Below are 22,477 nucleotides of genomic sequence, written 5' to 3'. Positions count from 1 at the left end.
GGGTGGAAGAATACTTAAGAGTTAAGGGGTGAAATACTGAGATCTGTGCAACTTTAAAATATTTGGCAAAGACTGTACGTGTATGTATTTACCATTGTTATGCATTTATTTATGTGTGTATGTGTGTGTATACATGCTTATACACATGTGAGAGAAAATAGATGTGGCAAAATGTTAACAACTGGTGAATCCTGGTAAAGAGTATTTAGCCATTTCTTGTACTATTATTTAAATTTTTCTTTGGTCTGACAAATTTCAAAATGAAAAATAATTTTTTGGCACCAGATGCAAACTTACACACTGAAATGCAGTAGTAGCATTATATCATAAGGCAGTCGTTTAGAGGATATGGAGCAGGGCTTCTCAAACTTAAATACTCGTATGAATCTTCTGGAGATCTTGTTAAAATGAAGAATTTTTTTTTTAAGATTTTATTTATTTATTCATGAGAGACAGAGAGGCAGAGACACAAGCAGAGGGAGAAGCAGGCTCCCTCTGGGGAGCCCAATGTGGGACTCGATCCCAGGACCCCGGGATCATTACCTGAGCAAAAGCAGATGCTCAACCACTGAGCCACCCAGACGTCCCTAAAATGAAGATTCTGATTCAGGAGGCTGGGTAGGGCCTGAGACTCTGAATTCATAATAGGTTCCCAGGTGATGTTGATGCTCCTAGTCTGAGACCAGATTTTGAGTAGCAAGGATCAAGAACATTTTTATATGACTTCTAAAGTGATGTTATCACAATGAAAATATAGCTGGACCCTTGAACAACATAGGGGTTAGGGGCACCAACTCCCTGTGCAGCTGAAAATACACAAACAGCTCTGACTCCCCAAAACTTAATGATTAACAGCCAACTTTTTTTAAAAGCGTATTTTACCTTATTTTTTTAGTTATCTCTATACTCGATATGGAGCTTGAACTCATGACCCCAAGATCAAGATTTCACGTGCTCTACTGTCTGAAACAGCCCGGCACCCCAATGATTTATACTAGCCTCCTATTGACTGGAAGCCTTAGTGATGATATATAAAGTTGATTAACACTTCTTCTGTATGTTTATATGTATAATATACTGTATTCTTACAATAAGTCAGCTAGAAAAAAGAAAATTGTAAGGAAAATCCATTTCTAGTACTGTACTGTAAAAACATCCACATGTAAGTGGACCCACACAATTTAAACTCATGTGGTTCAAGGGTCAAGGTACACAACTTAAAAATTCTTGTATAGAACTTATGGATTCCTAATAATATGAGAGTAAATCCATGAATCTCAACTTGAGGATACTAACCTAAACCCATAATATGCATTTTAAATCAAACAGAAAGACTAAACTCTGAGGACTGAGGCCATGGCTTCTTTAATATACTAGTGCAGTATCTTGCTCCTAGTAAAATGTTTGGCATGTAATAGACACTCAATAAATATTTGTTACCTCAAAAGTGAAAGATACAGACTCCGGATATGGAAGATCAGGATTCAAGTCTTAGACTTCCTTCCAATTACCTGAGCAACTTGGCCATGTCGATTACTCTTATACTCAAGTTTCCTCGTGGAATTAGGACTGCATGCTTAACAGTGCTGTTGTGAAGACTTTTTGGAAAAAAGAAATAGCAAAGCCTTGTCTTACCGATAAAAGTCACTCTCTGGGTCACTGTGCCGGATCTGGAATGGTGCATTGGGATTCTTACAATCCATAGGCAGGAGGTCATCAGGAAGAGGAGGTGACCCAGGGCAAGAGGGAAGAGGTTCACTCTCTTCGGTCTTTACACCTTCTGTCTGTTGCTGACTCTGGGCCTGAGCTGTGGCTATGAGATTGCGCAGACGTCGGTTGTGCTGGATCAGCTGAATAGTATGGATGGTGAGGCTGCATGGCTCTGAGGGGATGTCCAACATTGTAGGGGGCTTGGGCTTGTTGGCTGAGGGCTGGTGCAGTGGTGGGTCATGGACTTCCACTAGACGGAACTCCCGTGGGAGCAAATCAAAAGAACTTCTGTTGGTCTGGCTTGATGAGATGGGTATCTCTCCCCAGTATCTCAACATTTTGGAATAAGAAAGGAAGAACCTTGTAGATAAATGTAGTAGTGACCTAAAAGCAGTGTTTTTAAATCTCTACGTTAGAGGCTTCTATAGTAAAAAAAAGTGAAGTCTAGCCAGTTATTTACATAGAAAGTAGGCTGTTCAAGACCACTCAGAAAATGTCAATGTCAGCAACACTGTAGGACCAAAGACGTTCTCCCTGAAGAAATTAAGAGAAACATAACTGTTAGATGCCATTCATCACAGTCACATACAATGACAATTCCTACTGGACTGAACCACAGGTGGAATTTGGGTCATTAGTAGACTAAAAGCTGCAATGGTATTGGGAGGGCTAGTGTCCATGTTTTCAATATTACCCCACTAACTCATTACGAGAACTACCATCATGCTCAATCCTGAACAATCTGCAAGGCAAGATCCTCAAATGAGACCTGGAGTATTTCTCAGGGTATCTCGACACATCCGCCCTGAATCAGTAGGAGAAAGGGGTGGGGTGGGGGGTAGAGTTAAAGATAGGAAGAGGGGGTTCTTCTATGTGTGTCAAACACAGGCAACCTTTTCCCTGGTCCCGATGAAAAAAATCTATTGACCAGTAATCTAAATGGCCTTACGCATTCAACCTCTGACATATATACAGAAGAATCTCAGTGATTTCTGCTGCCTCCTAATTGGTATCCCTTACTTCAGTATCTCCCTGTATCTAATCTATGCTCCAGTGCTGCTAGACTTCATCTTTTTAAAACTCACATCTAACAACTTCTCTTTGCTTACTGGAAAAAGTCAGCCAGGAGTCTTGGAGCTACCATTCATCAAAATCTGCAATCTGACTTAACCCACCTTTCCGGAGTCGTTGCCCATATGTCTCTTCAAGGTCAACAAACGTTTATCAAATGCCAGACATTATGGAAGAAGACAAGCACCACTGCAAGATCCCTGACCTGAGGTGAGGGAGAGAAATATATAAACAGAACATTTCAATATGAAAGTATATGGTAAGGGCTGTTCTAGAGACACAGACCTGGTGCAGTGAAAGCACAAAGAAGGAGCTTCCTGGAGGAAATTTCCACCCTGGTTCTAACCGCATCATTACTATTCAGTTTCTTGAGCATGTCATGTATTTGCAGTTGACCCTTTAAGTTGTGATCTCCGCCAGAAATGCCCCTCCACGCACTACATCCCTGGCAGACTTGTATTCGATTTAAGTAGAGTTTATAAGGATAGTATTTAAGTATAGTTTAGGTCACCAGTCTCCTCGCCTCCCCAGGAAATCTCCCTTCCTTATATTCTCACAGCACTTCTCATGTCTTCACCACAGCATTTATACCTGGATTGAAACTAAGACTTATCTCAGTCGAGTTTATCCTTCCACCTACCCCCATGATCTTTGTAGTGCCTGGCGCACAGTATATTTGGCATTTATTGAGTGCTTACCATGTGCCAGGCTTTGTCTTTACTGTTTAATTCAATCTCCACATCTATCCCATTTTTCAGAGGCGGAAGCTGAGGCCCACCGTCTAGCCCAACGTCACAAAAGATGGCGGGAGAAAATCAAGACAGGCTCCAGAGCCTGCGCCCCTAACCACTACACTATGCAGTCTCAATAACTGGCTTCCAAAAAAACAAAATGAACAAAGAAATGGATCAACGAAGGGACCACACAGAACAAAATAAAACCTTGATTTCACCGAAAAGAACACGAAGAGTAAGTTCAAAGAAAGCCCCGGTCCTCGGCAGCTCCCAGTCAGGGTGAGGAGGCGCAAGGGCCTGGAGTCATTGATGCCGCGGCGGCTGGGAGACGAGGAGGTCTGGGCCTAGACCGTGGCACGGAAGCGCGACTATTCACTGCCGCGTCACGGGAGCTGGGCTGGAAGGCTGCAGACTCGGGAAGGCCTGAGGCGAGGGTCGCCAGGCCCGGGACAGCTGGCTAGGTGATGGGTGGTCCTAGGCTGTCGGAAGCGCTTCTCCTCACGCAGGATATGCCACAGGAAGCTATTACGACAGGTTGCACCCTCTAAAGATGTCCCCATTTTCACAGCACCTCGGTCTCCTTTTACTGTTTTATCCTTCCCGTGATGTTGCCCTCTTCGTAACGTTGTGTGTGGGTGGTGAAGGAGCAACTCCGCCATCGCTGCCCAGAGAAGCCGCTGGGAGCTGAGAGAGAGAGAGAGAGGAGAGGGAGAGAGGAGAGGAGAGAGGAACTTAGAGACTGCGGGGGTAGGTTTCCCAGGAACAGATTTTGAGAGTGCACCCGCCCGAGGATGGCTGATAGTCCCTCTCAGTCCGAGCCGCTGGCTTTGCAAGAGCTCAGTGATGACTTCAAGAAACCAACCCTGCCGGTGCCCGCGGTTGTGCGGGGCAAAGCTCCGGCCACCAGTCCTTCGAACCCTGAGGAGGTAAAGAAGGAAAGGCCCACGGCGCTGCCAGAGCCCGACCCCGGGGAGCCCGACGTCCCGCCAGTCCAGCCCGACAGCGGGGACACCAGGAGTCCACCGACGGAGCAGCCGCGGCCCCCCTCAGCGGCTCCTTCAGCTGGCGGCCCGGCCCGGGCTCCCCCTTACCGGGAGCCGCCGTGGGGCGGCCCGCCTCGGCCCCCTACAGCCTAGAGACGCTCAAGGGCGGCACCATCCTTGGCGCCCGTAGCTTGAAAGGGACGAGTTGCTGCCTCTTCGGGAGGCTGTCTAGCTGCGACGTGTGCCTGGAGCACCCTTCGGTGTCCCGGTACCACGCCGTGCTGCAGCACAGGGCGGCCGGCCTCGAAGGAGAATGCGACGGCCAAGGGCCGGGCTTCTACCTGTACGATCTGGGAAGCACCCACGGCACTTTTCTTAACAAAACCCGCATCCCACCCCGCACCTATCGTCGCGTCCACGTCGGGCACGTCCTTCGCTTTGGAGGCAGCAGCCGGCTCTTTCTTCTTCAGGTAAGTAGAACCAGGTAATGCTGAAATCTCTGGAGTGCACGGGCTGGGTTCCAGAGTTGCTTACGCTTTCTGTGAAGAAGCAGGTTCTCCCCGTCCCCGAGGACAAAGCGGGGGAATCTGGCTCCTCTGCAGACACGTGTCCCCGTTGCCATATTTCTGAAAGTGACTCCAACACTCCTGAACTCTGAAAGAATTCTTTCGCTTGGTTCATCAGGGACCAGAGGAAGACCGAGAGGCAGAATCCGAGCTGACGGTAACGCAACTGAAGGAGTTGCGCAAGCAGCAGCAAATGATGTTGGAGAAGAAGATGTTAGGAGAAGACTCGGATGAGGAAGAAGTGGACACCACCGAAAGGAAGAGAAATACTAGTAGTCAAGATGATGAAATGGGCTGTACCTGGGGAATGGGTAAGAGATTAAAATTGCTGCCGGAACCTAATATTGTAAATTCATTACAAGTGGTATGTACATACAGCGGTGATCTTGATTATCATCACTGGAGGGGATGGAACTACATTCAATCAAAAACCATGGAATGTTCAGTGTAGGATAGTGCCTCATTTTTTTTGTACTTTATGTATGTAAATTCCCTGAAATGTGAAATAGCTGATCAGAGAAAGCTTGTCCCTTGACCAGAAGAATAAATGGAATTTTCTATAATGCCAGGCAGTTTGGAGGATGGGTATTCAGGAACTAGGAATATAAAAAGAAGATCATCTTAATGTATTGTTGGGAAGATTGGATAAATATGATGAAATTACTTCGTAAGTGTAAAACAATAGCTAGAAACTCTAAGTATGCTAAAGTAAGGGTTTAGAGAAGGGAGTAATCACTGAGGACTTAGACGTGCACTGTCCAGTATAGTAGCCATTACCCATATGTGGTTATTGGACGCTTGAAGTGTGACTAGTCCAAACTGACTTGTACTATAAACCTAAAATACACACTAGATTTAAAGGCTTACTGTGAAAAAATAATGTAAAATATTCGTATTATTTTCATATTGATTACACGGTAATCGTTTTACCTGATTTCCCCCACCCATTTTTTTTTTTTTAAGATTTCATTTATTTATTCATTCGAGATACACACACAGAGAGAGAGAGAGAGGTAGAGGCACAGGCAGAGAGAGAAGCAGGTTCCATGCAGGGAGCCCGACACAGGATCCGACCCCAGGTCCCCAGGACAACGCCCGGGGCTGAAGGCAGCAACCAAACTGCTGAGCCACCCAGGCTTCCCTGATTCCCCTTTTTATTTTTTTATCTTTTTATAATGACAGTTTATTTATTTTTTATGATAGTCACAGGGCGGGGGCGGGGGCAGAGACACAGGCAGAGGGAGAAGCAGACTCCATGCACCGGGAGCCCGACGTGGGATTCGATCCCGGGTCTCCAGGATCGCGCCCTGGGCCAAAGGCAGGCACTAAACTGCTGCGCCACCCAGGGATCCCTGATTCCCCTTTTTAATGTGGCTACTAGAAAATAAAAAAGTTTTTTTTTAATTTTTATTTATTTATGATAGTCACACAGAGAGAGAGAGAGAGAGAGGCAGAGACATTGGCAGAGGGAGATGTAGGCTCCACGCAAGGAGCCCAACGTGGGACTCGATCCCGGGACTCCAGGATCACACCCTGGGCTGAAGGCAGGGGCCAAACCGCTGAGCCACCCAGGGATCCCCCAATATTTTCATATTGATTACATGTAATAATTTTACCTGATTCCCCCCCCTTTTTTTTTTAAAGATTTATTTATTTATTCACTAGAGACACACACACAGAGAGAGAGAGAGAGAGAGGCAGAGGCACAGCAGAGAGAGAAGCAGGCTCCATGCACGGAGCCGGACACAGGATCCGACCCCGGGGCCCCAGGACCTCGCCCGGGGCTGAAGGCGGCACCAAACCACTGAGCCACCCAGGCTGCCCTGATTCTCCTTTTTAATGTGGCTACTAGAAACTGAAAAAGTTGTTTTTTTTTTTTTTAATTTATTTATGATAGTCACACACAGAAAGAGAGAGAGGCAGAGACACAGGCAGAGGGAGAAGCAGGCTCCATGCACCGGGAGGCCGACGTGGGATTCGATCCCTGGTCCCCAGGATCGCGCCCTGGGCCAAAGGCAGGCGCCAAACTGCTGCGCCACCCAGGGATCCCTGAAAAAGTTTTTTTAAAGATTGTATTTATTTAGAGAGAGAACAGGTGTGAGCCGGGGGAGGGGCAGAGGCAGAGAGAGAGAGGGAGAAGAAGAAACAGTATCTCAAGCAGACTCTGCACTGAGTGTGTGGAACTGGACAAAGGGCTCAACCCTGTGGTTCACAACCCTGAGATCATGATCTGAGCTGAAATCAAGAGTTGGATCCTTAACCACCTGAGCTACTCAGGCACCCTGAAGATAAAAATTTGCATGTATGGCTTTCATATTGCTGTTGGGCAACATTGACTTAAAATTTGAGAATGTTTTTAAGTTTACAAACAGATGTGTCTTGAGCTGGAACTTGAAGGAAAGGAAAATTAGCCCTAGGAAGCTTAGTATTGAGAATGGTTTTCAGGGCAGAGATTGATGATTTAAAATTTGTTTGTTTGTTTGTTTGTTTTAACGATTTTACTTATTTATTTATGAGAGAACAGAGAGAGAGGCAGAGACACGGGCAGAGGGAAAAGCAGACTCCACGCAGGGAACCCAATGCAGGACTTGATCCTGGACCCAGGGATCATGCCCTGAGGCAAAGGCAGCCGCTCAAGTGCTGAGCCACCCAGGCATCCATTTTTAAAATATTTTGTGTTAATGATAGTGGTGTAAATGGTTATCTAATGGTTAGTGACATTAATGATATAACTCAGATTTGATTGCTCTCTTTCCCGCTGGACAGTCTGTGTACTGCATACCAGCTAGCTTCATTCTGGTTGGTCGATTTTCCGTGCTCTTTGTTTTTCTCTTTTAGCCAAATGAGCCACAATATCTTTTTCTTTTTTTCAGTTTTTATTTAAATTCCTGTTAGTAGAGACACCTGGGTGGCTCAGCGGTTGAGCGTTGGCCTTTGGCTCAAGGCATGATCCTGGAGTCCCGGAATCAAGGACCGCATCAGGCTTCCTGCATGGAGCCTGCTTCTCCCTCTGCCTGTGTCTCTGCCTCTCTCTGTATGTCTCTCATGAAAAAAAAAATTAAAAAATAAATTCATTCATTCATTCATTCATTCATTCATTCCCGTCAGTTAATCTAGTGTCATATAAATTTCAGGTGTACAGTATAGTGATTCAGCACTTCGAGGCAACACCCTGTGTTCATCACAGCAAGTGCACTCCTTCATCCCCATCACCTGTTTAACCCATCCCCCACCTACCTCCCCTCTGGTGACCATCAGTTTGTTCTCTATAGTTAAAAGTCTGTTTCTTGATTTGTCTCTCTTCTCTCTCTTTTTTCCCTTTGCTTGTTTGTTTTGTTTCTTAAATTCCACATGAGTGAAATCATATGGTATTTATTTTTCTCTGATTGATTTACTTCACTTAGAATAATAGTCTCTAGCTCCATCCCCATCATTGCAAATGTACTTATACAGTACTCATGTCCTTGTCAATCCCTTGTTAAGTATTTTCAGTATACCCTCTGCAAGGGGGGATGTGTGACCTGCTATTTGTAGAATGCCAGAAGGAGGTAGAAATAGTGTTAGCCTGTTCCCTTGCCTGGCCAGGACCCAGTAATTAATCCTCTCAATTCCTTGTCTGGACTCCTGTTACAGTAATAGATGCAAAGCGCAGTAATAGATGTTATAAGAGCAAGAGATGAGGGCTAAGGACAGGTGGCGTTTATACTCACAGTACTATGTGTTTGTGCAGCGTTTTAGTTTTCAGTGTGCTTTCACATACCTTATCTTATTCACCCAGGAGATGACTGTGGCCAAGTAGGAAATGCCCTCATCACCAATCAGACCTGAATTTAGGTCCTGATTCTGCATCTCATAAACTTATAAACTTATTCAAATTACTTTACTTTTTTTTTTTTTTTTAAAGATTTGTTTATTCATTTGAGAGAGGGAGCGAGAGAGAAAAGAGTGAGAATCAGCAGTGGGAGGAGGGGCAGAGGGAGAAGAAATGTCCAGCAGAGTCCCTGCTGAATGTGGAGCCCAGCACAGGGCTTGATCCCACGACCTTGAGATCATGACCTGAGCCAAAATCAAGAGTCAGATGCTTAACTGATGAGCCACCCAGGCCCTCAAGTTACTTTATTTCTAACCTCTAATTTCCACATATGTAAAAATGGGGATAGAAAATCGAATTTCATTAGGTTGTTATAATTGTTAAATTGAATTAATTTTCAACAAACATGTATTGATCAGTAACAATGTATCAGCCATTATCAAAAAGATTGGGGCTCTGGAGCAGAATAAGACACTATCTTTGCTCCCAAGAGGCCTTTGGTTTCATGGAACGAATCCCAGGACTTTCACTCCTCCTATCAGGTACCTGGAGAGCAGAAGGAAAGTTCTGATATGCGCAAAACCCTTCTGTGGGAGAACTCAGAGAAGATATCTGTGTACCTAGGGATCAAAACCACAAATATGTGACACCACCAGGCTTGCCTGGGACTACCCTAACATCTAAACTCTGGGCTGCTGAAACAAATTACGTCTGTATTTGGGCCTCTCTTTTTTGATCCCTGGATTCCCACGTGACAATAGGGCCCTACTCACCCTGTTGCTCTACCCTCCTCTAATTTCCGTTACCCCCGTATGTGTGCCCTATTTAGAAGTTCCAGCATGAGCTAAGCACCAAGTGGATTCTGAATACTGTGAGCACAGGGGCCCATGTGCTTCTTGGGAAGATCCTCCAAAACCACATGTTGGACCTCCACATCGGCAACTCTAAGCTCTTCTGGCGGGCGCTGGCCATGCTGCAGGTAGGCCATGATGGGTCGGGGCTGTGTGGGGCTGTGTTGGGCTTGGTCTCATGCCTAGACTGCCACAGAGATAAGGGGACACGTGGGGCTAAGGGCTGACTTTTCTCCTGCACCTCCATTTCCTCCTATCAGGCTCATCCTTCACTCTAGGGAGCGTATGTGCATGCATGGGTAAATGTCTGAGATTATAACTATCAGACAAGATTATTTCAGTTACAAGTATGCGACAGAACTCTAATTCATACTGGTTTAAGCTAAACAAGGCAAATGACCGGCCCATGTAACTGAAGTCTCAGGGGAGCTAGATCCAGATACTCAAAGCAATGTGCTCCAGAATGTCAGCCCTTTACTTTCCTCTGTGTCCCTCTCATTCTCAGGCAGGTTTTCTCCAGTAGGTGGCATAACTGGCCGCCAGCAGTGCCAGCCTAGCATCCCACCAAGGTAGCAACCCAAGTGGAAGGAGAGTTTATCTGTCCCTGTGATTCCCACGAATGCCTGGCAGGAAGGGCTCTTGCTGGCTTGTCTTGGGTCACATGCCATTCCTGAGCCAGTCACTATTCTCCAGGGGAAAGCAGCTCTCTACCCAGGCCTGGCTCATGTGCTCTCCCCATGGGATGGCACTGGAGGAATAGGGTGGGAAGGGAGCCTCAGTCAAACAGCATGGCCCAGAACGGCAGAGCCATAGTTCCCCAGAGGAAGATCAAGGTGCTGGTACTAGGAGAACGAGGAATGGCTGCTGAGCAGAGAGCACCACAGATGGTCAGGAAAGGAGGGTTGCAAGGTTTAGCAAGTAAAAATGCAAGACACGAGTTCAATTTGAATTTCAGATAAATAAAGGATTTTTTTTTAAGTATAAGTAATGCCGGCGCAATAGTTGAGGCATACTAATGCTATATTTTTCATTATTCATTTGAAATTCCTATTTTGCTGTATTTTTATTTGCTAAGTCTCAGAACTCTACATAAAGGGAATCAGTCAATCAATGAGCATTTAGTGAACACCCACCGCATCCCTAAAACAACCTTCTCAAATGAGTAGAACCAACCAACCAGGAAAAGAAAAGGGGGGATCCCTGGGTGGCGCAGCGGTTTGGCACCTGCCTTTGGCCCAGGGCACAATCCTGGAGACCCGGGATCGAGTCCCACGTCGGGCTCCCGGTGCATGGAGCCTGCTTCTCCCTCTGCCTGTGTTTCTGCCTCTCTCTCTCTCTCTCTCTCTGTCTCTGTGACTATCATAAATAAAAAAAAATTTAAAAAAATTAAAATATTAAATAAAAAGAAAAGAAAAGAAAAGCGTTTATGTTTTTTTAGTTCCTGGGGTTGATGTGTTTAGGGGAAATCAGAGATAGGTATGATCCAGTCTTTGCCATTCCAGAGTGGCTCATCTAGTGGAGGAGAGACAAAACCTACATTGAAAAAAGAACAATGAAGTATCTAACTGTATGATCCTTGCCGAAGTCCAGTAGAATTTCAAGGAACGTCCAGGCCAAATGTACTAGTGCAAAACAGAAGCCACCAGGGCTGCCCTCTGTTTCTTTTTAATTCCCCCTCTTTCTCTCTGTCTCTCTCTCTTTTTAAAGATTTTGTTATTTATTTGAACGAGAAGAGAGAGCATGAGCTGGTAGAAGAGGCAGAGGCAGATGGAGAGGGAGAGGCAGACTCCCCACTGAGTGGTGAGCCTGATGCAGGACTGGATCCCAGGACATGAGCTGGATGCAGATGCCCAAGCAACTGAGCCACCTAGGCACCCCTCAACTGTTTCTTTTTTAATGCAGCACTTAGAAAATCTTAAATTACATATGTGGCTCACATAATATTTCTGTTGGGCAGTGCTGAGCTAGCAGAGGGGAAGGGTGGTGACAAAATAGGATCAGCTGTGGCAGGTGAGCAGTCTTGGCAGAGGTGTAAAAGATGGATGGGGTTAAGGAAGAAACCAGGAGGGGCTGCTGGCAATTTGGCTGAAAGTATGACCAATTTGCTATTAATCCTCCAGTTTGGGTCGCTTGGGTGGCTCAGTGGTTGAGCATCTGCCTTTGGCTTAGGGCGTGATCCCAGGGTCCCAGGATCGAGTCCCACATCAGGCTTCCTGCACGGAGCCTGCTTCTCCCTCTGCCTATGTCTCCGCTTTTCTCTCTGTATCTCTCATGAATAAATAAATACATAAAATCTTTAAAAAATCCTTCAGTTTAACCTAGCCAATCAAAACCCACCACTAACCCTTTTTCTTCACACCTGGGGACTGTGAGTTTGGGATCACCTATAGGGACCAATTCTCTACAGCCTCCATGGCCAGTCTTCAGGATCCCATGCACCTATCCCATCTCCCACTTCTTTCTCCTCCTCGACTCCATTCTCCACTCCCCCTGGCTTCCTAGCCCAGCACTGACCTTCCCACTTCTTCCACAGCGGTTCTCTGGACAGCCCAAGGCTCGGTGCATCGAGACCCTCCTCCAGGTGATCCACTTCCCCCAGCCACTGTCGGATGATATTCGGGTTTCTCCGATCTCCGTCCACATCCAGACTGCACACGAGAAGGAACAGGTATCCTGCCGGCAGCTTGTCATTCAGCAAACATTTAGCGAGTCCTTTGCGTGTAGGAGAAATTCTGCTGGGTACTGGGTTTACAAGGCTCAGTGACATTCTGCCAAGAAGCTCCCTGTTCCTGAGGGAGACGTGATTGTGACAGGAGGCACAGACATGTGGGAATGGCGTCAGAGGGGTGCAGAATTGGAGCCTTCAGTTCTGTTTAGGAGGGGAGTCAGGAAAGGGGGAAGGGGGCCTTCGAACTGGGTCTTAAAGATGAATAGGAATTTTCGGGTCCGGGTGAAGGCTTCTCTCTGTTCTTAACCCATCTCACTACAAGTTCTGGTGAGGGGGAAGGGGGCCTTCGAACTGGGTCTTAAAGATGAATAGGAGTTTTCGGGTCCCGGTGAAGGCTTCTCTCTGTTCTTAACCCACCTCACTACAATTTCTGGTGTTGGTAACTCTCTTCTATCCTAGCGTCCAACCTAGTGGCTTCTGTCTCCCACACGCTACACTCTGGTTCATCCAGGGTTCCTTCCCCATGGCCTCACTCTCTCCTGCTTCAGGTGTCCTGGCCTCTTCCCCACAGGTGATCCCCATAGCCCTGCTGAGCTTCCTGTTCCGGTGTTCCATCCCTGAGGCGCAGGCGCACCTGGCTGTGGCTCCCTCTGTCTGTGAGGCTGTCAGGAGCGCCCTCACCGGGCCAGGGCGCAAGCGCAGCGTGGACCCCTTGGAAGCACTAGAGCCTGCCCTGCTGTGAACTGGTGTGAACTGGTGTTTCTGGGCGGTGAGGCCCTCGGAGGCACGTTGGCCTAGCAGCATGTGTGGTGGGAGGAGAGGCCCAGTCCCCGTGCCACCCACAGCCCAGGATAGGGAGAAAGAGCCTCTCTATCTTGGGGAAGTTCTTAGCAGTCTCCACTGTTACTGGCATGTTCTGACTTCAGAAATAAAGCGAAATGCCTTGTTTTGGAAAGTTAACCTTCCTCACTCAGTAGATCACAATCAATAAACTAGAGGTGGGAGAAGATGAGTGGCATGGTTGGTCCCAACAACTGGTTTGTTTCTTTACTCCTCCCTCTTCCCCACCAAGCCCATTTTACTGGCCACTGATCCAGACCTTATTCCAGCCTCTCCGTATCCTCATCTCCAATAGCTAGGTTCATGTGTGTGCGCACCTGCACAGAATCACACAAACAAGGAGAGCGGGGAACATAGATAATTCCAGAGGAAGAGGGAAAAACTTGTGTCCCCAACATAGGACACCCAGAAAAAGAATCCCAATTAGGCTGGACAGTTTCCTTTTCAGTAGAATGAAAACTACATCTAGGGGTTAGACCCTGCCCGAGCGTGTAAGGGGAACATAAGGAACTCTGGGGTGCTGAACAGCCTTTGGTGGTGAGACGCGACAAACACTCCGAAGCCCCTGACTGGGGGTGCCTGGGTGGCTGAGTCAGTTATGTGTCTGCCTTCAGCTCAGGTCGTGATCCTGGGGTCCTGGATCGAGCCCTGGGTCAGGCTCCCTGCTCAGCGAGGAGTCAGCTTCTCCCTCTTCCTCTGCTCTCCCCCACTCCTGCTCATGCTCTCTCTCTCCTCTCTCTCGAAGAAATAAATACAATCTAAAAGAAATAAAGCCCCATTCTGTCCATTTTAGACATCAGCTGTCACCTGTTTTGATATATCAAAGGCAAACCTTGCTCATCCGAGACCCATGTCAACTGTTTGGTGCTTAGGATAATAATCTCTGATAATAGAGAGTTGGCTCCCCCTTGTGCCCGAGAAGTACACACACGTAAAACCTCTGAAGCTCTCTGGAAACTTCAGGCACTAGAGTGGCCTTCAAGCAGCCAAACAGATTTTAGTTTTATGAGCATAGAGTAGACAACTTTTTTTTTTTTTTTGAATTTTCTTTATTCGTTAGAGACACACAGAGAGAGGCAGAAGCGGATTCCATGTAGGGAGTCTGATGTGCTACTTGATCCCAGGACTCCAGGATCTTGCCGTAGGCGGAAGGCAGCCGCTAAATCACTGAGCCACCCAGGGATCCCAAGTAACCCACTTCTTAAAGGCAGCTGTAAGTGCTCTCTAAATGCCTGTGGGCCTCCAGCCTCTATCTGAGCTCTCTTTTCCTGCTGTACATTTACATTGGACCTTAGATCCTTAAGCAATGCCACTTTCCTCAGCCACTACTCCCCTGACTTCTCAGTGTCATCCCTTTGTTTTTCATCCTCCAAAACGCCTCTTCCTAACTCTACGGCTCAAAATGTGTAGAGTGAAGAAAGGGTCTTCCTGCAAAAGCTCTCTGCTTCTTTTTACCCTGAACTCTCCTGTTTGTGTTTTCTTTGGGTGAATTCCTCTCTCTTCTTGGCATCACAGCTGGGTCAGGGCAGAAGAGATACCCAGCTTTCTAGTACTGGAGAGGGAAAAGTACCCCCTTGATCCTGTCAATGATGCCAGCATGTGCAGTAGCCCCACTTCCACATGTGGAATGGATATGGGTCAAGGTCATATTTCCCCAAGGATGGGTGCAGGAGGACTGTAGAAGTCCAGAGGTTGTTTTGGTTTGGTTTGGTTTGGTTTTTTGCCTTGTACTTGGATGGTGCAATGCTATCCAGTTGATTCAACTGCTGGACAGTTGTGTAAGATGTTCAGGTGTAACAAATTAGGTGGAGTAGGTGCTGGAGACAGTCAGGCATATGGAGGAGATAAGATGGCTAAGGTCTGATGCCCACCCCCAGGAATTCATGAGAACATAGGAACAATCCCAACACAAGACAGAGAGAGTTGAAGTTGATTCGAACAGCAAGCTAGGTACGGAGAGCTGCCAGAATTATTTGGGGGGGATATTATAAGGTAGGCCAAGAGTCAAGGAAAATTTTGGAAGAAAGGAGGTTGAGGTAGGGTGAGGGAACATCCAAAGAAAACTTGGAAATATTCGGACACTGTTGTGGTTCCAATATCAGAAAGTCAGGTCATTGTCAGTAGAATCTGACCTCTAGGCAGAGCTAAAGAGATTCAAAGATTTTTTAGAATTATGCAGAGACAAATGGTAGGATGACAACATTTACCATTATTTTGGAGAACGTAAACTTGTGAGGTAAGAAAGGTGTAATCTGTTATCAACACAAGGCAGTAATTCTGCTGAAATGATGGAAGGATTTGTCCCAGAAGATTGGATTATGGAAGACGAAGTCAACAATTTCCTGCTATACTCATTTGCTTGAAGACAAGTAAGAGGTAAGGGTGGAAGATATTTGGATATTGCAAATACTTCAAACTTACTATATTAAAAACTGGAGCCCAGGATCTCTCCTCCAAATAACTGTTCTTTTCATAACATAGTTGGTCTTGAATAGTAGATAGGCTGGGGCCAGGCACATGGGACAGTAAGGCCGGTGATCAAGGGGCCCCAATGTGGCCCCTTGGGATGGAACACAGCAAATGTCTAATATCAGATCCAAATTCAGCTATAATTTGGACAGGTGGGTCAATCTGAGGCACTGAATCTAGGCAGTGTAAAATATTTCTTTCCTGGAAGAGAGAAGATTGGGGCTTACCTGTAAACTAGTGACTACATTGCTCTGTCATGGGAGAAAGAGACAGGAGGGGGAGGCAGGAGCATCTTGTAGGGCCAGAAAGTAAAGAAACATCCATAAAAACAAAAGGATTGGGTCATATTGAAAGGAAAAAGGAGCCAACCCGAGAGAGCTCCCAAAGGCCAAAGTTGGAACAATTTGAGCAACAAAAGAAATAATGTTGTATTGGACTAAAACACAAAGTACAAAATAAGTATGCATGAGTTTGTACTGCTATAACAAAAGAATTGAACAAATAAGAGGAGACAAATTTTCTCTATACAAGAATTCCAAATAACATTGTGTAGATAGGGCAGCCCAGGTGGCTTAGCGGTTTAGCGCCGCCTTCAGCTCCGGAAGTGGTCCTGGAGACCCAGGATCGAGTCCCACATGGGGCTTCTTGCATGGAGCCTGCTTCTCTCTCTGCCCCTCTCTCTCTGTCTCTCATGAATAAAGAAAATCTTTAAAAAAAACAACAACATTGTGTAGATACACCCCACTCCACCTCTCACTCCTTCCAGCCACAATGTAGGCTCCACTTAGGGGCTTGCTTCCAAGCACTGAGAATAGAAAGAGAAATATGAGAGCTTCACACGGGAGAAACTTGGCAAGCACAACCTTAGCCCGGTCATGAAGATTAGCAATACCCAGCTGATCTCATGTACTACCTGATGTGATGTAATGAGAGGGGCATGTCACCTCTGTGGTTTTTTTCCCCCAAAACACAGAACCTCAGGCTAAGCATACAGGAAACAGAAACCTAAATTTAAGAACCTGCCAGTACTCCTCAAAACTGTCACGGTCAGAGAAAACAAGGAAAGACTGAGAAACTGTCATAGACCAGAGGAGATTAAGGCGGCATGACAACTAAATCCAACATGGACCCTCGATTGGACCCTAGGGATTTCCTCGATTGGGAAAGACAAAAAAAAAAAAAGAATGTTAGTGGGAAAATTGGTGAAATCTGAATGAAGTTTGGCATTTAGTTAAAAGTAAATGTACCAATGTTATCACATAGATTTAACAAATGTACCAACGTTCTACGGTAACGTTAGGTGAAGCTGAGTGAAGGGCATACATGGACTCACCGCTATCTTTGCAACTTTTCTGTGAATCTAAAATGATTCCAAAATAGAGTTTCTTAAGAAAATAAAATTCCTGAGTACAATAATGCCTATGCGGGAAGGGGAAAATATAATTAAAATATTCCAAGGGGGACACCTGGGTGGGTGACTCAGTGGTTGAGCATCTGCCTTGGGCTCAGTTCATGATCCTTGGGTTCTGGGATCGAGGCCTGCATCAGGCTCCCTGTTGGGAGCCTGCTTCTCCCTCTATGTCTCTGCCTCTCTCTCTGGGTCTCTCATGAATTATAAATAAATCTTTAAAAAAAGATTTTGAGGGACTTGATTTATCATCCATAAAGAGGTTTTAAGAATTTGGTATGTTAAAAAAATATATATATACATTGCATATTAAAGGATATCCACTAAAGATGGGGTTGCAAATTATCTGTAAAGGGCTAGATAGTAAATATTTTAGTCATTGCAGACCCGCTGTGGTGTTTGCTCTAACTACATACTGTCATAGCATCAAAGTAGACATAGACAATGTGCAAAATGAGTGTGGCTGTGCTGGAATACATTGTTATTTACCAAAAAACAGGCATCAGGTTAGGTTTGACCCACAGGCCATAATTTGTGAATCCTTGCACTAAAAGAACAAGACCAGAGTTTATCTTCCAATGAATAAAGGGAAAAAATGGAGTAATTCATTAAAAATACCTAGTTATCTAACAAAAAGGCAAGAAATGAGAAAAAACAAAAGAAATATAAAACAGAGTGAAACAGAAAGTGCCAAGTAAAAGGGTAATTTTGAATCTCATGCTTTAGTGGTGACATTAAATATAATGGAACATGTAACGGAACTGAAAATGGAATACATGATGTTCAGGGTGGGAGAGTCTGTGTTGTATGAATGGAGGTCTCAGTTGTTGGGTTTCCTATGAACAATTTCCATGAGGATCCAATGCTCTAATAAAGACAGTTGGGAGGGAGGTGGGTAACTGGGTGAAGGGCCCGTGATGTAATGAGTGCTCGGTGTTGTATGCAACTGATGAATCACTAAACTCCACCCTGAAATGAATAATACACTATATATTAACTAACTTGAATTTAAATTTAAAAAACGAAGACAGAAGAAAGTAGGAAGCAGTTTGTTAAGGACAGTAAACCCTCAAGGTGGGAGAGTGGGCCGGCTGAGCGGTGGCAACTGCCCCAAGGTTACAGGAGTCTTTTCTTTTTATGTGTGTGTGTGTGTACGGGGTGGTCTCTAATGGAGGCTTCCAATCCTTTGAGGGACTCCTTCCACAGGTTGGGAGAGGTTAGTTTCTGACGTTACAAAGTTTGTCCCAGAACCGTCAGGGCAACCTTCCCTCTTGGGATTGGGGGTAGGGCTAAAACACAACGTGAGTGCATTATAATGAGTCTGGGGGTTACCCTGGAGCAGAGGTGGGAGAGGAGAGTGGCCTGTCCTGCATCTGTGGCTCTTGGTCTATTAGCCCAGGGGTCCTGGAAGCCACAACTTCAAGATGCTGTGCCCCCTTCAGGCTTCTAATGTGTAACCATTTATCACCATCCTTGCCTCCAGCTTCTGTCTACCTAACTGCCTACTCTATCAGTGCTCCAATAAAATCTGTTTGTTTTAGATGTGTCTCTTGCACATTGCATATATTTAGATTTTGTTTATCCAACATTAAAACAAAAAGATGTAGAAAAGTTGTAAGTAAAAGAAAGGGAAAAGATACACTATGCAAGTATCAGTCAAGAGAATATTGCTATAGCAATATTAGTATCAGACAAAAGAAGTAAAGGCTAAAAGTATTGTTAAAGAGGGTCTTCATAGTGATACAAGATTTAATTCACCAGGAATAAATAATGATTTTAAATAACACTTAAAAATACATAAAGCAAAATTCCTCCGTGTTCAAAGGAGAAATACACCCACGATCATTATGAAAGATTTTTTTTTAATTTTTTTTTTTTTCATTTGAAAGATTTTACATACTTGTCTTAGTAACTAGTGGAAAAAAAGCAGACAAAAGTTAAGGAATAATATAGACTTGAAAACACTGAGATGAACAGAATTGACCAAATGGTCATAGAGACGCTCCCCCCACCCTTGCCACCAAAGGAAAACTCTGGAGAGACTTCTTTTAAAGATTTGTTTATTTGAGAGAGAGAGTGCAAGGGGAGGGCAGAGGGAGAGAGAGAGAAAGAATCCCAAGCAGACTCCCTGCTGAGGGTGGAGCACGATGGGGCTAATACCCCAGGTTCTTCTCCCACCCCAGGTCTGTCTTTTGCCCTTTCCTGGGTCATATAAGCTTCTGGATGGAACCTTGGAGCTAACCAGGAAGCCATAAAGGGCATGGCTATTTCTCAGACCTGAAGACCGGGGAGCTTCTTGCCAGTATGTTTAAGACACTTGAATAATTGCTGTTTGCACTTACTGCACGGCCAGACCACAGCACTACATTTCTATGCAAGGGTGAGGCAGCGTGGTGGTCATGGCTCTTAGCTAACCTATTCAGAGATCTTTTCCAGTCAATTAATCTATTTTCATATTTATGAAGGAGTCTTAATGTTCTGCCCCATAAGACTTTCAGCCTTGTGGTTGGGAGTGGGGCTGGTTTTGTAGGCCTCAGGGTCTGCTCTATGTACTTGTCAACATGTGATACACCCAGTTGGTTAAATGGTTTATCCGTGGACTGATTTTCTTCCCCTCCTGCTGTGGCTGGAGCTATGGGAACAGTCTGTCCTTACAGAGCCGCAATAAGAAATAACCAAAGATGAATCTGGTCAAATATTTTCATAACTTGTTTCTGTTGATTTTTTGGTAATACTTTTTCCTAAGACACTTTCAGATTTAAAAATAAATAAAGTCTGTGTTACAAAAAAAAAAAAAAAAAAGCCTCCATCCCAGGACCCTGAGATCTTGACCTGAGCAGAAATCAAAAGATTCCAGTGCTTAACCGACTGAGGTGTCCTTGAAGAGACTATTTTTAACACCTGCCGAATACATTGTATTTTTAAGCAAAAAATTTTTTTAACTGACCATGAAGTGGGAATAAAGTCTTAGAATATTTCAAGGGAGTGAAATTAAAGTCTACATTCTGGCCACAGTGCAACTTTGTTAGATAACTAGAAAATCCCCCTGTGCTTAGAAACTTAAAATGAACTACCAAATAACCCATGGATTAAAGGAGAAATCATCACGGAAATTAGAAAACAGTTGAAAGAGAATGATATAAATTTTACATATCATGACTTGTGGAATGAAGCTAAAGTAGTACTTAGGAGAAAATTTATACTCTCAAATGCATATGTTAGGGAAAAGGGATTAAAAGTGAATGATCTAGGCATTTATCTGAAGAAATTAGGGCAATAAAACAGCAAGATAAATCCAAAGGAAGTAGAACTGTCCCAATAAAGTGGGGCAAAAACGAAAGTAGAAGTAAGGCAATAATAAAGACAAAGGGAGAAATTATTGAAGTAGAAAGCAAACATACAGAAAATTGGTCCTTTGAAAGAATTAAGACTGACATATCTTTAGCAAGAAGACACAAATAACCAATATCATAAAACCAAGGAGACAGAACTGGGCTTGAATAACTTTAAGTCAATACATTTGAAAGTGTAGATTAAATAGAAAGCTTACTAGAGGGACGCCTGGGTGGATCAGTGAGTGGTTGAGCTTCTGCCTTGTGCTCAGGTCGTGATCCTGGGATCTGGGATGGAGTCCTGCATCAGGCTTCTTGCAGGGAGCCTGCTTCTCCCTCTGCCTATGTCTCTGCCTCTCTCTCTCTCTCTCTCTCTCTCTCTCTCTCTCTGTGTCTTTAATAAATAAATGCTAAAAAAAAAGAAAAATCACTAAAAAATATAACTCACCAAAGATGATTCAAAAAATTTACACATTCTCAATAGCATTGTAATCTGCAAGGAAATGAAATCTTTAGTCAAAAATCTTCACTCAAAGAAACCTCCAGGCCTGTATGGCTTTGCCGACAAATTATAGCAAATGTTGAAGGATCAAATAGTTCCAGTCTGATGCAAACTTTTTCAGGGCATTACAGAAAAAGACAAAAAAACATTCCCCAACTCAGGAGTCTAGCACAACCCTCATACCAAAAGCCTGAGAAAGACAGAACAAGAGAGAAAAATTATAGGATGGCCTCACTCATGAAAATAGGTAACAAAAATCCTAAACAAAATATTAGCAGCTAGAATACAGTATTATGTTTAAAAACAAAATGCCCAATTAACTGATGAAAGTGTGTTCACAAGTTAGTAATTATTAGTAACCAGAGAAATTTAAGTGAAGCAATGGAATACCGTTACCACATATACCCGATTGGCTAAAATGAAACAGCCTGACAATACCACACGTTGGTGTGAAAAAGAGGCAGGAAGAAGGGATCCCTGGGTGGCGCAGCGGTTTGGCGCCTGCCTTCGCCCCAGGGCGCGATCTTGGAGACCTGGGATCGAATCCCACGTCGGGCTCCCGGTGCATGGAGCCTGCTTCTCCCTCTGCCTGTGTCTCTGCCTCTCTCTCTGTCTCTGTGACTATCATAAATAAGTAAATTTAAAAAAAATAGAAATAACTCTAAAAAAAATGTTAAAAAAAAAAGAAAAAGAAAAAGAGGCAGGAAGAACTGCCATTCACAAATCCCAGGTCTCCAGGGATCATGCCCTGGGCTGTAGGCGGCGCTAAGCGGCGGAGCCACAGGGGCTGCCCTAGAGCAGGGATTCTTAATGTGCAGTCCTTGGTCCAACAGCATCAGCAGCACCTGGAAACTCCTTAGAAATGCCAAATTCCTAAGATCCACTCCAAACTTACTCAATCAGCAATACTAGGGGGAGAGCCCAGCAGTCTGTGTTTTAATAAACCCTCCTGGTGATTTTGGTGTATATTAAAGCTTGAGAACGCTGCCAGAAAGAACTAGGAATATATATCCAGCAAGATACATGGACAAAGATGTTTTCAACAGCATTGTTTATAATAGCCAGACATGGAAAACACGCCAAATGTCCGTCAATATCGTAATGGGAAAATAAGTTATGCAGTGTAATGAGATAATAAAAATGAATCCTAGGTGTACCAAATAGCATAGATGGCTCAAACATAATGGTGAGTAAATATTCAAGACACTAAGAATATATATTTTTATATACGCATAGAAAAAAGTGGGGTGCCTGGGTGGCTCAGGTGCTTCAGTGTCTACCTTTGGCTCAGGTCATGATCCTGGCGTCCTGGGATAGAGCCCTGCATTGGGCTCCCTGCTTAGTGAGGAGCCTGCTTTTCCCTCTCCCTCTGCCACTCCTCCCCTCCACCGCTTTTGATCTCTCTCTTTCTCTCTTTCTCAATAAACAAGTTAATAATTAAAATCTTTGGGGAGCCCGGGTGGCTCAGCGGTTTAGCGCCGCCTTCGGTCCAGGGCGTGGTCCTGGAGACCCGGAATCGAGTCCCGCGTCGA

At 44.8% G+C, this 22,477-nt stretch overlaps 1 protein-coding gene and 1 pseudogene across 9 annotated transcripts in view; one reads left to right on the top strand and one right to left on the bottom strand.

Annotated features, from left to right (window-relative positions):
- LOC140600075 (STAGA complex 65 subunit gamma) overlaps window positions 1-4,081 on the bottom strand; it is a 30,217-nt gene extending 26,136 nt beyond the window's left edge. For 4 of the 9 annotated variants that reach the window (XM_072767977.1, XM_072767981.1, XM_072767982.1 and 1 more), the window contains exons 1-3: window positions 3,480-4,029; window positions 2,886-2,986; window positions 1,636-2,244 (exon numbers count right to left, since the gene is read on the bottom strand). In XM_072767977.1, coding sequence (XP_072624078.1) covers window positions 1,636-2,048 — 413 coding nt within the window. In that variant the 5' untranslated portion in view covers window positions 2,049-2,244; window positions 2,886-2,986; window positions 3,480-4,029. Of the gene's footprint in view, window positions 1-1,635; window positions 2,245-2,885; window positions 2,987-3,479 lie in introns of all 9 variants that reach the window. The other 5 variants (XM_072718781.1, XM_072767979.1, XM_072767978.1 and 2 more) reach the window with 5 other exon arrangements.
- Window positions 4,082-4,252: 171 nt separating this feature from the next.
- LOC140593724 (kanadaptin-like) lies at window positions 4,253-12,518 on the top strand (annotated as a pseudogene).
- Window positions 12,519-22,477: the final 9,959 nt, after the last annotated feature.

The sequence above is a fragment of the Vulpes vulpes genome, chromosome 8 (assembly GCF_048418805.1).
Source record: "Vulpes vulpes isolate BD-2025 chromosome 8, VulVul3, whole genome shotgun sequence".
Taxonomy (NCBI): Eukaryota; Metazoa; Chordata; class Mammalia; order Carnivora; family Canidae; genus Vulpes; species Vulpes vulpes.
The sequence above is the reverse complement of the archived record's forward strand: the minus strand, read 5'-3'. Positions and strand labels throughout refer to the sequence as shown.